The sequence below is a fragment of the Salminus brasiliensis genome, chromosome 8, assembly GCF_030463535.1.
Source record: "Salminus brasiliensis chromosome 8, fSalBra1.hap2, whole genome shotgun sequence".
NCBI classification, from domain to species: Eukaryota; Metazoa; Chordata; class Actinopteri; order Characiformes; family Bryconidae; genus Salminus; species Salminus brasiliensis.
Window position 1 is genome coordinate 31,378,210 of NC_132885.1, and position 14,449 is coordinate 31,392,658.

The window sequence follows — 14,449 nt, forward strand, 5'->3', positions numbered from 1 at the left end:
GACAGAAGAGAATCTGGGCAGGAGATTGTAATGGGCAGTTTAAGCGGTATAACAAATAATGTGATGAAGTGGACTCACCAAGAACTGTGGATGAAGTTGGAAAAAGCCTCATAAAAGAAGTTTGTAGCCACTTTCGAATCAAAGAGGGCTGTGGACAAAAGAGAATTTGGGCAGTCGATTGTAAAAGGCACTTTATAAGGTTCATCAAGGAGTATGATGAAGTGGACTCACCAAGAACAAGTGAATGAGGACTGTGAAAGCCTCATTAATGAAGATCGTAGCCACTGCCTATTATAGAGGACTGTGGACAGAAGAGAATCTGGGCAGGTGATTGTAATGGGCACTGTGAGTGGTATAACAGGGAGTGTGCTAAAGCTGACTCACCAAGCTCTGTGGATAAGGTTGCTGATCACCCCATTAAAGAGGTTTGTAGCCACTTCATAATCATAGAGGGCTGTGGACAAAAGAGAATCTGGGCAATCAATTGTAATGGGCACTTTAAGAGGTACAACAAGGAGTGTGATGAAGAGGACTCACCAAGAACTGTGTAGGAGGTTGGTGAAAGCCTTATTAATGAACTTTGTAGCCACTCCTGAAACATCGAGGGCTGTGGACAGAAGAACATCTGGGCAGGCGATTGTAATGGGGGACTGTAAGTGCTATGAAATGGAGTGTGGTGAAGTGGACTCACCATGAACAGTGGATGAGGGTGGTGAAAGCCTCATTAATGAAGTTCGTAGCCACTTCCATATCATAGAGGACAGTGGACAGAAGAAGTGCTATAAAATGGAGTGTGATGAAGAACAAGAACTGTGGATAAGATGGTAAAAGCCTCATTAATAAAGTTGGTAGCCAATTCCGAATCATACAGGGCTGTAAAAAAAGAGAGAATCTTGGCAGGTGATTGTAATGGGCACTGTAAGCAGCAGAACAGGCAGTGTGACAGAACTGTGGATGAAGTGGTTTAGCAACTCCCAAATTATCTAAGGCTGTGCAAACAAGAGAATCTGGACAGGTGATTGTTTTGGGCACTGTAAGCTGTAAAACAGGGAGTGTTATGAAGTGGACTCACCAAGAACAGTGGATGAGGTTGGTGAAATCATAGAGGACTGTGGACAGAAGAGAATCAGGGAAGGTGATTGTATTGGGCACAATGAGCAGTATAACAGGGAGTGTGCTAGCATAGACTCACCAAGATCTGTAGATGAGCTTGGAGATCATCACATTAATGAAGTTTGTATCCACTTCCGAATCACTGAGGGCTGTGGACAGAGGAGAATCTGAGCAGGCGATTGTAATGGGCACTGTCATCCGTATAAAAGGGAGTGTAATAAACTGGACTCCCCAAGAACTGTGGATAAAGTGGTTCAGCAACTCCCGAATGATTAGATGCAGTGGACAAACGAGAATCTGGGCAGCCGATTGTAATGGGCACTGTAAGTGCTATAAAATGGAGTGTGGTGAAGTGGACTCACCATGAACAGTGGATGAGGTTGGTGAAAGCCGCATTATTGAAGTTTGTAGACATTTCCGAATTAAAGAGGGCTGTGGCCAGACAAAATCTGGGCAGTCAATTGTAATGGGCACTTTAAGAAGTACAACAAGGAGTGTGATGAAGAGGACTCACCAAGAACTGTGTAGGAGGTTGGCGAAAGCCTTATTAAGGAACTTTGTAGCCACTCCTGAATCACAGAGGGCTGTGGACAGAAGAGAATCTGGGCAGGTGATTGTGTTGGGCACAATGAGCGGTATAACAGGGAGTGAGCTAGCATAGACTCACCAAGATCTGTAGATGAGGTTGGAGATCATCACATTAATGAAGGTGGTATCCACTTCCGAATCACTGAGGGCTGTGAACAAAAGAGAATCTGGGCAGGAGATTGTAATGGGCACTGTAAATGCTATAAAATGGAGCGTGGTGAAGTGGACTCACCATGAACAGTGGATGAGGGTGGAGAAAGCCGCATTATTAAAGTTTGTAGCCACTCCCGAATCATAAAGGGCTGTGGACAGCAGAGAATCTGGGCAGGTGATTGTAATGGGCACTGTAAGCGGTTTAACAGGGAGTGTGATAAACTGGACTCACCAAGAACTGTGGATGAACTGTGGCATAAAGCAACATTATGTGAAGTTTTGAACTTAAAATAACACTTTAAATGGTGTTAAAATGGGGATGAAGGTCAGTCTGGAGCAGTATGTGGACGCATATAAGATGTTTAGAGCTAATGGACAGTTCAATGACTTTAAAGGAATTAGGTTATTACTTTTTAACTTTACATAAAATAATACTAATAATACTTCTTACATGAAAGAGTTCTGGTTATTAAGGTAAGTTTTAGAAGCTGACTATTTCACTTGTCTTATTCTTTAGTCTTTATATAGGTCATATAAGCAGAGAACCTGTAGAGAGGAGAATTATCACTTCAGAATGTCTTCCAGGTTTGTCAGACACTTCAAGTCTGATTTTCACACCAAAAAATGCAGTGATTTCCTCAACACAGAACAGCAGCAGATGTTTCAGCACGGCAGACATATTTTAAACAGCTCCTTTTATAAGACGCCTCCAGCATCAGAGCGCCAACCAGTCAGCACTCACTCCCAGTAATGCTAGCCTCTACTGCCCAAAACCTGCTTTCTGTAGAAAATGTTCTCTTTGCTTTTTTAGTGAAACACATCATTCTACTTTCCAGAATTAAAGGAAGATCCTGGTGGTCAGACACCCCCGGACATTGAGGATCTGCTTGCAGGCTCACTCTGGCACTTTGCAGTCATTTTTTGGGACAACAGGGTAAACAGGAAGTGGCTAGACTCTCCATAAACCGGCTCTGATATAAGCCTCTTTTCTACAACACATCTTCACACCTGACAAAGTATTATCTGCTAAATCTGTCTTCTCTATAAAGAGCTATTCAAATATCCAGAATTACAAAGGGGGATAATACTGGACAGTGTAAAAAACATACAAATACCTGCATGTTTATTAGAGCAACACAACAGAAATGGTTCAGAAGATAAGTGGAAGAAGTCAATTCAGTCTTATGTTCCAGATCACACAGATTAATGATGAAAATCAGCTCATCAGCGCCACCTACAGGCGAAACAGCAGCACTTAAGGTGGACTGGATCATTCAAATAAGAAGCTGAGGAAAGTAAGGCTAATTTGAACAGTGCTAAGAATAAATGAGCTCATTTTTCTTCTTCTAATGGATTATTGTTGTTGTTTATTATTATTCACAGACCTGCTGTTTTACTTTCAGCTCAACAATCTGTTTTCCGGTGGGTTTAATCAGCCTGCATCCATATCCCACCTTTCCAGAGTTTCCGAAAAGGAAAACAGAGAACTTCCAGAAACATGTTAGTCTATGTTGGGATGAAGGTTTGGTGCTGTAGGAGCAGCTCACCTTAAATGTAGTGTGTAGAGAAATGGCTGAAGCAGCAGCAGTGTGTGTAGAGGTGTTGGAGGAGCTTTAGTGAGTCGTGGCTGTTTAGTAAAGCTGGTCGCGCGCTGTGCTGCTGGAAAGCAGGTGACGTCACAATCTGAGCAGAATGATGAGGAGGTTCTAGAGCGCGAGCTCTCACAGCCTCACTTTATGATCACGTGGAAGTTCATGAGGACAGTAAACCACCAGCAAACACCTTCAATAATAGACTAATAAAGTAGATTACAATTATTATCACCAATAATCTTTCATCATATTTAAACACAGATTTAAAAACATCATTTCACTTTATGAAAACACTGATTTATTCAACTGTGTTTCAGCTGCTTGTTTAACTGCTTCTGGTCTTCACTATAAATACAGAACAACATAGAAGAAGCATCTTTTCCCAGGATCAAAGCGGAGGAACAAAAGCAATGAAAAACTGTGTAATATGTTTACATCAACTTTTATTTCTTTTTAAATACATTTTTATTTTTCTGATCTTGAACAATATTTTATTGTAAATATTAGATAAATGTTCTACATACTACATTATATTTAGTAAGCACTACATAATTAAATTATGTTCCACCAAATGAACCACAACACAAAATATGATGGTACACAACTTAAAATCCTAAAAATACTAAAAAGATTAGTGTATCAAACTCCTAGTCAGGATCATTTCAGCCAATAAATGAAAAACGTAACCCTCAATTTAAACAAGCAATTCACAAAACATGAAAAAACACCAAATGTCTTTATTAAACTTATTAAACACAACAGGCTGCCATTTCAAAGGTATTAACAATTGTTTTCAGAGCTAGAAATATCTTTTATAATTAAATATTTCAGAGCACAACAGACATGAAAACATGAAAACTATTATCTGCAGAGAAACACAAAAGAGCACTTGCCTTCCCCAGAAAATCATTTATACCTACACAGCTGCCTTGAAACAAAATCAATATATAATATAACACAACCTCCTCGTTTCTACTCTCACTGTCCACTAGATCAGCTCCACTGACCATATAGGAGCACTTTGTAGTTCTAGAATTCCAGACTGTATCCAGCTACTTCTCTGCATACTCTGTAATGAGACAGCTATCCACCTGGGGGAGCCAGAGGGAAGATCCAGATAGCAACTAGGGTGGAGTCAAAAGCAGATATGGGGTTTTGCAGGGAGCTGGGTTCGAACCTATGTTGCTGGTGTGAAAGGGCAGAAAGAAATCCACTGGACCAAAAATAAAACAAATGAAAGGACTTAGAATGATAAGGGTTGTTGTGAAATGAGAGAAATAACTAAACTAAAAAACAACAGTAAGACGTCCTTAAAATAAAATAAAAGGACTGTAAAAAGACTCTTTGTTTACAAAGGGAGAGAGAAAGAGGGGGATGCCTCATGGCAACCGAGACCAGCATGAGAAATCTGAGAGCCACTAGCGGCTCTAAAAGACGTAAAGAGATAGAGCCTCTTGTGTGCAAAGAGGAACTGCAGAGTGACTTAGACAACTCTGGGAGAACACCAATACCGGCATGGTCTAGCTTTCACATGGAAAAACTCAAGGATTTGATGAAGGATTGCCACCAGCTGCCGTCAATCAGGCTGATCACTAGGAGGCACGGCGCACGATCTCCCTCTGGGGTGAAGCAAAACTTGTTCTTGCACTGTTCCCATTTTCTATGAAGTCAAACTGAAAAGTCTGCACACCCCTTTCACCTTCTCCATATTTCATTATGTTAAAGACTTATTCTACAATAGACTGAGTTCATTTTTGGCCTCATTTTTATTTTCTTGGACCCCAATGGCCCCATGGGACCTTTTGTATGGAGGTGTTGGCAACAAAATGCACATTCATCTCACTTTTGGGTGTCATATCAAAGGGTGTGCACACTTGTGTACATATAAACTGTTCACAACTGCCGTCGTCACAAAGCAGCTTCACAGGAACCAGTAATAAAACCAACTGCATTTTAAATGATTGCAAACTGTTTCTATTAGGACACTGTTATCAAGGTGTGCTAATGTGTCTAATAGAGTGAACAGTGAGTGAACACCTCTGCAGCACTTCTGTGTCTAAACCAATTGTACCAGCAGAACACACACCACCACTGTGCTGGGGACACTCTGTGCCTTGAGGTGGTGTTAGTGTGTGTTCTGTTGGTACAATTGGATCAGACACAATGGTGAAAAAATGGCTGGTCAGTGTACATGTATAGAACATTTATGCACATGTGCTTTCAAGCTGGTTGCTTGGTTCAGTATTTCAACTCATCATTTTTCTAACTCAGCAGACATAGTTTCACTCACAACAATATCCCCCTCAACTTAAAGATGCTGCTGGGGCTAAAGGAGACTCCACCAGTAGTGAGAAGAGCAGCAGGAGTGTCGGTGATGCTGGCTCCTCTTCCTGCTGCAAAATACACTGTAATTATGAGGAGAGTTACAAAAGAAAGGTTACAAGTCACAAGTTTTCATATGTTCATCACACTTATAGATTGTTCAGACTTTCCAACCAATTACAAGAAGTTGAGACATATCACCCATTAAACAATAGAAGAATAAAAAGAACCAGTGCATATTACAGTTTGAGTAGCACAGCTTATTTATTACATAATAACCCAAAGCAAAAGGCATTTCACTCCTTTTAAAGTCCTGAGATAAATGTGAAGCCACCAAAGGTCAGACTATTCTTGCATTCTTTCTTAACCTATGATAACTATTGTGATGAATATTTTCTTCATTACTTACTGTTCTTTCTGTTGGGTTTCTACATTATCTCTTCTGTGTTAAAGCATACAGAAGTTACAGAGCTGTACATCTATTTTATTTCCAGAACAAAGTTTGTGTACTGGAACAGACTTTGTACTGTACGGCGGCAGCGTCTGCATCTTTGTAAACAACAGACATTAAGACTGTAGAAAAACACTGTTCAACTGACTCAGCACTGCTGATGGTGAAGTGCAGAACCTTTTATCTGCAGAGAGAGTTCAGCGCTGCGTTTATCCTGGATTAAGGAAATGATATTGATCTGAGGAGGAGGCAGGAGCTACACACACACACCTCTACATATGTTAGACAGAGGTGGAGAGGGTAAAAACCTTCAAATTCCTCTGCGTTCACATCAGTGACAGGAAGGCTCTCCAGAGTGTGATCAAGACTGCACAGTCCATTTCCGGAGCAGCCGTCCCCTCACTGCAGGACATCTACAGGTCCAGGGTCATCATGACATGCACCTGACATGCATCCATTAATACAAGCCCACTACATATAATCACTGCTACTGTTCTACAAATACTGTTTACTTTTGTACTTGCACAATGCACTTCCCACATGCACAACTTACATATGCATCTATACTCTACACTGTACTGTACGCTTTAACTTTCTTTACTTAGTGTTTTTCTTTTACTTAGCAATACTTTTTTACTTATTTACTGTATATATTTTTATTATACTTCTTCTGTTTCTCTCTTTATTTTGATATTTATGAGATTATGTCGGTAAATGGAGAAACTGCAAAGTAAGAATTTCATGGGACAGTTTATTGCTTGTTTCTGCTGTGCACATGATGATAAACTCTTGAATCTTGAATTGTGATTGTGTTTGCACAGGTACTTGCCAAAGGAAAGCATGAGCTCCACTCAAATATTAGCTGTGGCTTTATTGTTGTGGGGGTAACTTCCTTTAGCCCGGTTCCACACTTCAGCACATCCTGTGGAGAAGGGCCTGAACCTGTTTCTAAAAAAACAAATAATATATATATATATATATATATATATATATATATATATATATATATATATATATATATATATATAATAAACAGTTTGAACCATGTGTATTTATCCACATTTTCCATTAAGAAACCCCACACATATTGAACTACATCCCTACTACATTTGTGAAAGTGTTACATCATATACAGACAGTATCTTTGAATTCACTTTTTAAGATGTGTCATGCCGACTGTGTCCTCACTGATAGTAAATGAGGCACATCTGATACGTTTCCAGCTAAGACAATAGGTGGCTATTCACTGCTTATTCAAGGAAAGAACAAAAACCTGTCAAACACAGTCCTTCAAAGACTAGAATTAAGAACCCCTGGCACAGTCTATTTCAACTATAGATCAAGGTCAGATACATGCACATTAAACAAACTGGTATAAGAATAATTTAATCAACTTTAGATGTACAAATTAAGAGATCAACTCAAATATACTCTAAATAAATGTAATACCTCTGAATGGAGAAATGGTTGCAGTAGATGAAATACCACTGAACGTTCTCCTGTAAGACTTTCTTCTAGTCATCCAGTGTCTTAATGAAGTGTAAGCATCCCGCTGTCTGGAGCATGCTGGAGTGTTTATCTGTGCATCTCTGTAGTTCACTCACAGATGTTTCATTGAATAACTAGATCATAAAGATTATGTACTAATGTAAAAGACACGTATTGCCCCATTTCTATATTTGCCTGAACAGAACTGATAAGGTAATATTGCTCCTACAATTATCCTTAATATTATCTTAAAGATTTTAATCAGACCCTGTATTCATAAAGCTTCTCCAAGTAGGAGAGGTTACCGTCACTAAGATCACTGCAAATGAGACAGAAATCTGATCTTAGATAATCACATATACTCTGAAGCTTTATGAATATGGGTCTAGATTTAATAAATCTTAAACATCAGTCAAACTGATTTTACTGGATGACAAATGTTGTCTCATCATATGAAATGTTACATTACCTCAAGGAGAGAATTCCTCACTTCTTCATCTGGTATATCTTCGATAGGAGCCTCGATGGACTTCACTTTACCTACAAGGTACTGGAAGAGATTTGAGAAAGACAGAGATGCCCTGAACCGCAGAGGATTTTACCAGCATGTCATAGGATGGGTTGTATGTAGATCTCTTAAATCCTCGTATGGCTCCATCCCACACATTTGCTCTGTTAATGTTGAATCTGCTGCAGGACTCTTTATCTATCTTCAGAGACAGATTGGACACTACATCTGAAGCGGTCAGCCCTTACTGTAAATTAACCAGACATACAGAAAATAAGGTTTATGCATGTTTTCACCATGGTCAAAAAATAAAAGTAGAGATTTGACACTTACTAAGTGGACAAACCAGGAAAACCCAACATTAAATTGTTAGTTATAGACAGCAATTCCAATTCATTTTGTATATTGGCCTGATACTCACAATAACTCTGATCTGAATAAACATGGCAACACAGTATTGTTTGTATGTAGGTATGTATGTATGTGTGTGTTTTCAGTACATGTTCACTGTCCAAAGAATGCAATTAATTGATTTAGCATTTGGAGCAAGAACTGACTTTCTGCATCATTACATTTTCACCCAGTGTAAAGACTGATTAAGCTGCATAACCTTTAGAACTGACCCACTGTGTGTGTGTGTGTGTGTGTGTGTGTGTGTGCGTGTGTGAGTCATCATTTAACAACAATTACCTGTCTCCCACTTCTGATTCCACACTGGCCTCAGACTCTGAACTACATTGGTGTATTCACTGTGAAGAGAGTGAACAATATCCTTATGTCAGACGTCTTGGGCTCTAGCAGTGCTCTGTTGCATAGAAAGCAAAGAGCATTACAACATAAACTACATCAATAATAAAGAGGAAATGATCTGTGATGTAGTATTGCTGAAATAATAATGCATTCTTCTTGGCTTGTGGATCGGGATGTTGGAGCTGATCTGAAATATAAAAATGGTTTGATTTTCATTAATAAAAATGTTCACTGTTAAGGGTCACTACTAGGTTACGGTACAATGCAGTTAGATCAGGCAAAGTGAAGCATGAACAGATTCCCATTAATATGTAAGATAACCTAACAGAGAGAAGCAGAGTTCACTGTTAGGAGTTTAACTCACCCGTCTCCACTTTGTGGTGAACTGCTTTCAGCATCTGTCCAAATCTAATGTACAACAGCAGATTGCAGACATGGGCATAAGAATCAGCTCCCATGACTGACACATTGGACAAAGTTGTTTTAGAAGACTTTAAACCCTGAAAACCTCAAAACCCCCAATCTAAACATTACCCTAACAAGACTAAATGAAGATCTAGCGTACATGGCCTTCTAGTTCAATACCTATACTCCTAGAATACTCAGCATACTGGAACAACACTATATGACTCCTCAAACACCTAAGAGGCATTTCCCTCTCACTGCTCTGAATGGATGTTCTGCCTTGTTCACGACTCCAACCAAGCAAAATCCATCATCATCTGAAACCAATCCTTCCCTGTAAATACAGACAGCTACTGTGATTGAAGCTGTGAGCTCTACAGTCTGTCTGCAAGCTTGTGCAGCCTAGAAACATTAGCTAACAGCTCCTCCTCCTAGAACTGCAGGAGCGCAGAACTAAACAATCTGGAGCTGTTCTTTTCTTCTGAAATATTGTCTCACTAAAAAGTCCAGAAAAAAGCAGCTTCTAGCTGAAACATTTGCTCTGTTGAATGAAATAAATAGATCTGGGCTGGACATGGCTGACCTGGCCTAGAACTGGCCTAGAATAACTCTAGTGATCAAATCTCCCCAAACTTACTTCTCATTAGAGACGCTGCTGCGGCTCGGCAGGGCTCTGCTTCCAGATGGCGTCTCCGTATCTGATCCCACATCCTTTAAGTGTCCTCCGGAAACGCTCCCGTTGTGTTGGGAAGGGTTTTGCAGCGCGTTTGTGAGCTTGCACTTGTTTAGTGAATCTGCGGCGCGTTTGTTAAATGTAGAGCCATGTTGTCGTTTTGATGAAGGGCTTTCTGCTTCTGCTGCGCGTTTGTGAATCTGCAGCGCGGTGGCTCTTCTCGGCCACCGTACTTTATATTAGGGCTGGACAGAACGAGGCTTTTTAACCCAGTTGAAGACAAAGTGGTTGGAGGCTTGACAGCTCTACTGCGCCACCTGCTGTTCTAATAAAACACTACACCTCCATCGCCTGATTCTGATTTCCCCTCCAAATAAAAGTCAGCTTGTAAAATCCTAAAGTCCAGCAGAAAGAGTTCACTATGGAAAATGATTGTAGGGCATTATGAGGAAAACGTCAGGTTAAACTGCTTAGAGAGGCTTTTTACTATCAGCCTTAGTGTTTTCTTACAACTACTGTTGATTCACTCATTTTACTGAAAACTCGGAGCAGGAAAAAGCTGTGAGTTTCTGATCAAATGCTGATAGTGTCTATCTTCAGACTAGTGTGTCTGATAAACACAGTTTTACTGTCACTTTTAATATCATCTTAATCAGGACACATGAATCTAGAAGAAAAGTGGCCTTATGAAGGAAAACACATCAGAATCAGTGGATTTCTGACATTTTGTCCAAAATCTCTACAGTCAAACTAGTGTTGTATGAAAATAACAGCTGGAAAAAATCAATATTTTAAGATTTTAAAACATAGACTTTTGAATCACTGTTATCAGAGTATTTTAAATATTATTGTAAAAATATACAATGCATTCAGAAAGTATTTCACTTGTTTTTAAATGTTATGTTGAGATCATGTGCTAAAATAAAATAAAATAAGAAATCCCATCATTCTGCATCAATACTCCATAATGAGAAAGTGAAAACAGAATTTTAAAATTTATTAAAATGAAAAACTTTCACATGGAAATTCAGACCCTTTGCTATGACACTTCAAATGTAGCTCTGGGGGTCTCCCATGTGTCTTGATAATTTTTGAGGTGTTTCTACACCTTGATTGGAGTCCAGCTCTGGTAAGTTTATTGGACGTGGTTAAAGACACACACCTGTCTACATAAGGTCTCACAGCTGACATGAGGAGGAAGGAGCTGCCTGTAGAGATCAGAGACAGGACTGTGTGGAGGCACAGATCTGGAGAAGGCTACAAAAAATCTGCTGTCAAAAATCTCTGTAGAGACCTGAAAATGGCTGTCCACCAACGTCCCCATCCAACATTACGGAGAGGATCTGCAGAGAAGAAAGGCAAAAAATCCCCAAATCCAGGTGAGCAAACCTTGTGGCATCAAACCCAAGAAGACTGGAGGCTGTAATCACTGCCAAAGCTGCTTCAACTAAGAACCAAGTAAAGTGTCTGAATACTTATGTCAATTTTAGTTTTTCCTTTTCAATAAATTAACAAAAAAAATCTAAAACTCTGTTTTACTTTGTCATTATGGGATAAACATGGTGCCAGTGTCAGAAAGCTAATTATTTTCCTTCATATGGCCACTTTTATTAAAGATTTATGTGTCCTGTGTCAGATTTCTCCTTTATATCTGTTATTATTTACAGTTATTAATTTAAGTTACTTTAATAAGCTTTTAAATGGTTGTAAACTCTGTTTTCTTAACTGGTTAATCATTGTCAATTCAAAAAATATTTTTATTAGGTTTAGGAGGGACTTTTATTTTGACAGAATTTCGTTTTGGACTCTGTATAGCGGCCGCGATTGTGACGTCATACCGATGACGTCACCGCCGAGGCTCCTATATAAAGGCTTGCTTCTCCCTCATTCCACCAGTTAGGATTCAGCAGCTCGCAGGAACGACGATTCAGGGACTTTCAGCCCTTCTTTTTTTCTACAGGGAAAATAATGGAAACCACTAAAGTCTTAAGAAGCTTGGGGTACGAAGTCCTGGATGACCTCGGTGCAGGGGTTTTCGGCATTGTTAAGCTGGCCACCTCAGATAGGCACCCAAACCTAGTGGCCATTAAAATAATGGACCGCAAGCAGATGACACCTGATGTTGTTTCAAAATTCCTGCCCCGGGAACTCGCCATCATCAAAAGAGTGAGGCACCCTCATATTATTCAGGTGCATGAGATGTTTGAAATGGCTAATGGACAGGTGTTTGTTGTGATGGAGGCTGCCTCAATGAATCTTTTCGAAAAGGTCGAACAACACGTCATCCCTATCGACCAGGCCAAGCAGTGGTTTGCGCAGATCGTCAATGCCATGGTGTATCTGCATGAGCAGGACATAGTCCATCGTGACCTGAAATGTGAAAATGTTCTACTGACCGCTGACAACCAGGCCAAAATAACAGACTTTGGTTTCAGCCGCATTTCAAGAGGATTCCCTGAGCTGAGTGATACGTTTTGTGGCTCTCCCTTCTACTGTGCCCCTGAGGTGATCATGTCCAAGGCCTACGATCCAAAGAAGAGTGACGTGTGGAGCCTGGGAGTCATTCTTTATGTTATGGTCGTCGGGTGCTTGCCCTTCTACGACTCCAGTTGGAAAAACCTCCCATTGATTCAGTCCGAACCACTGGTGTACCCAGAAGGGACTGGAGTGGAGGAGAAGTGTCACGACTTCATTTCCTACATGCTGGAATTCGATCCTGCCACTCGGCCTTCGATGGCAGAAGTGGCACAGCACCCTTGGCTCGAATCCACACTCAGCAGTCTCTGCTCTTCCAAAACTGACGATCATGAGCGTGAAGGTCAGGATGGGGAAAGCAGAGCAAGTTCTCAGCAAGACGTCAACCCACTTGACGAGTCCCAGGCCTCTTGCTCTGGCAGTGAGGTAGACACGCTCACATCTCAAGACGGCAGGTACGAGTATCTGATGCTGCAGGAGGACAGCAGTGGAGCTGGTGCAAGTCTGACTTGCCAAAACGTAGAGGATGTGGGGGAGGAGTCTGGTTGCCGACCACTTTGTGCCACAGTTGAAAGGGCAGCCAATGCTCGCGCTAGTATTATAGAACCAATTCTCAAAGCCTCCCGGTCTCTTCGCCAGAGGATGAAGAAGTTTTTCAAGAGGAACTTTGAGGTGCATGACTCTCCTGCTACTCCCCTGCAGGAAGCTTGTAATTCTGCTTCCTCTACTGAAGCTCCTGCTCGTCCAAGTTCTGAGCAGAGATGTGAGAATAAGCAAAGAACCAAGAGACTGAGATTCCCCAAGTTTAGGGTGTGTGAGTATTTCTGGAGGAAGTAGTAGTGTGTCTGGAAGAAGTAGTAGTGTGACTGGAGGAAGGAGGAGTGTGCCAGGAGGAAGGGAGGAGGAGGAGGAGTGTGCCTGGAAGGAAGGGAGTGTACCTAGCTGAAGGGGGAGTACGCCTGAAAGGAAGACGTACTGTACTTGGAGGAAGGGAGTGTGCCAAGCCGAAGGTGGAGTGTGCCTGGAGGAGGAGGAGTGTGCCTAGAAGAAAGAAGGAGTGTGCCTGGAGAAAGAAAGAGTGTGCCTGGAGGAAGAAAGAGTGTACTTGGAGGAAGAGGAGTGTGCCTGGAGGAAGAGGAGTGTACCTGGAGGAAGAGGAGTGTACCTGGAGGAAGGACTAGTGTGCCTGTAGGAGGAGTAGTGTGCCTGTAGGAGGAGTGTGCCTGTAGGAAGGGAGTGTACCTGGAGGACGAGGAGTGTGCCTAGAGGAAAGAGGAGTGTGCCTGTAGGAGGAGGAGTGTACCTGGTGGAAGGAGTGTACCTGGAAGGAGTAGTGTGCATAGAGGAAGGAGGAGTGTGCCTGGATGAAGAAGGAGTGTACCTTTAAGAAGGAGTGTGCATAGAGGAAAGAGGAGTGTGCCTGGAGGAAGAAGGAGTGTACTTGGAGGAAGAAGGAGTGTACTTGGAGGAAGGAGTAGTGTGCCTGGAGGAAGAGGAGTGTGCCTGTAGGAGGAGGAGTGTACCTGGTGGAAGGAGTGTACCTGGAAGGAGGAGTGTGCATAGAGGAAAGAGGAGTGTGCATGGAGGAAGAGGAGTGTGCCTGTAGGAGGAGGAGTGTACCTGGTGGAAGGAGTGTACCTGGAAGGAGGAGTGTGCATAGAGGAAAGAGGAGTGTGCCTGGAGGAAGAAGGAGTGTACTTGGAGGAAGGAGTAGTGTGCCTGGAGGAAGAGGAGTGTGCCTGTAGGAGGAGGAGTGTACCCGGTGGAAGGAGTGTACCTGGAAGAAGGAGTGTACCTGGTGGAAGGAGTGTGTATAGAGGAAGAAGGAGTGTGCCTGGAGGAAGAAGTCTGGACTAGTGAACCTGGATTTGTTTTTTTAATAAAGTTCATTGAAGTAAATGAAAAAAATATTGTGTTTGTGAGTCAGAAGC

General features: G+C 41.5%; 1 protein-coding gene across 1 annotated transcript; it reads left to right on the forward strand.

Moving 5' to 3' along the window:
* The first annotated feature begins 12,011 nt into the window (after positions 1-12,011).
* LOC140561485 (testis-specific serine/threonine-protein kinase 6-like) lies at positions 12,012-13,355 on the forward strand. Its single transcript, XM_072686726.1, has one exon. It carries the CDS (start codon positions 12,012-12,014, stop codon positions 13,353-13,355), a length of 1,344 nt encoding a protein of 447 aa, XP_072542827.1.
* Positions 13,356-14,449: the final 1,094 nt, after the last annotated feature.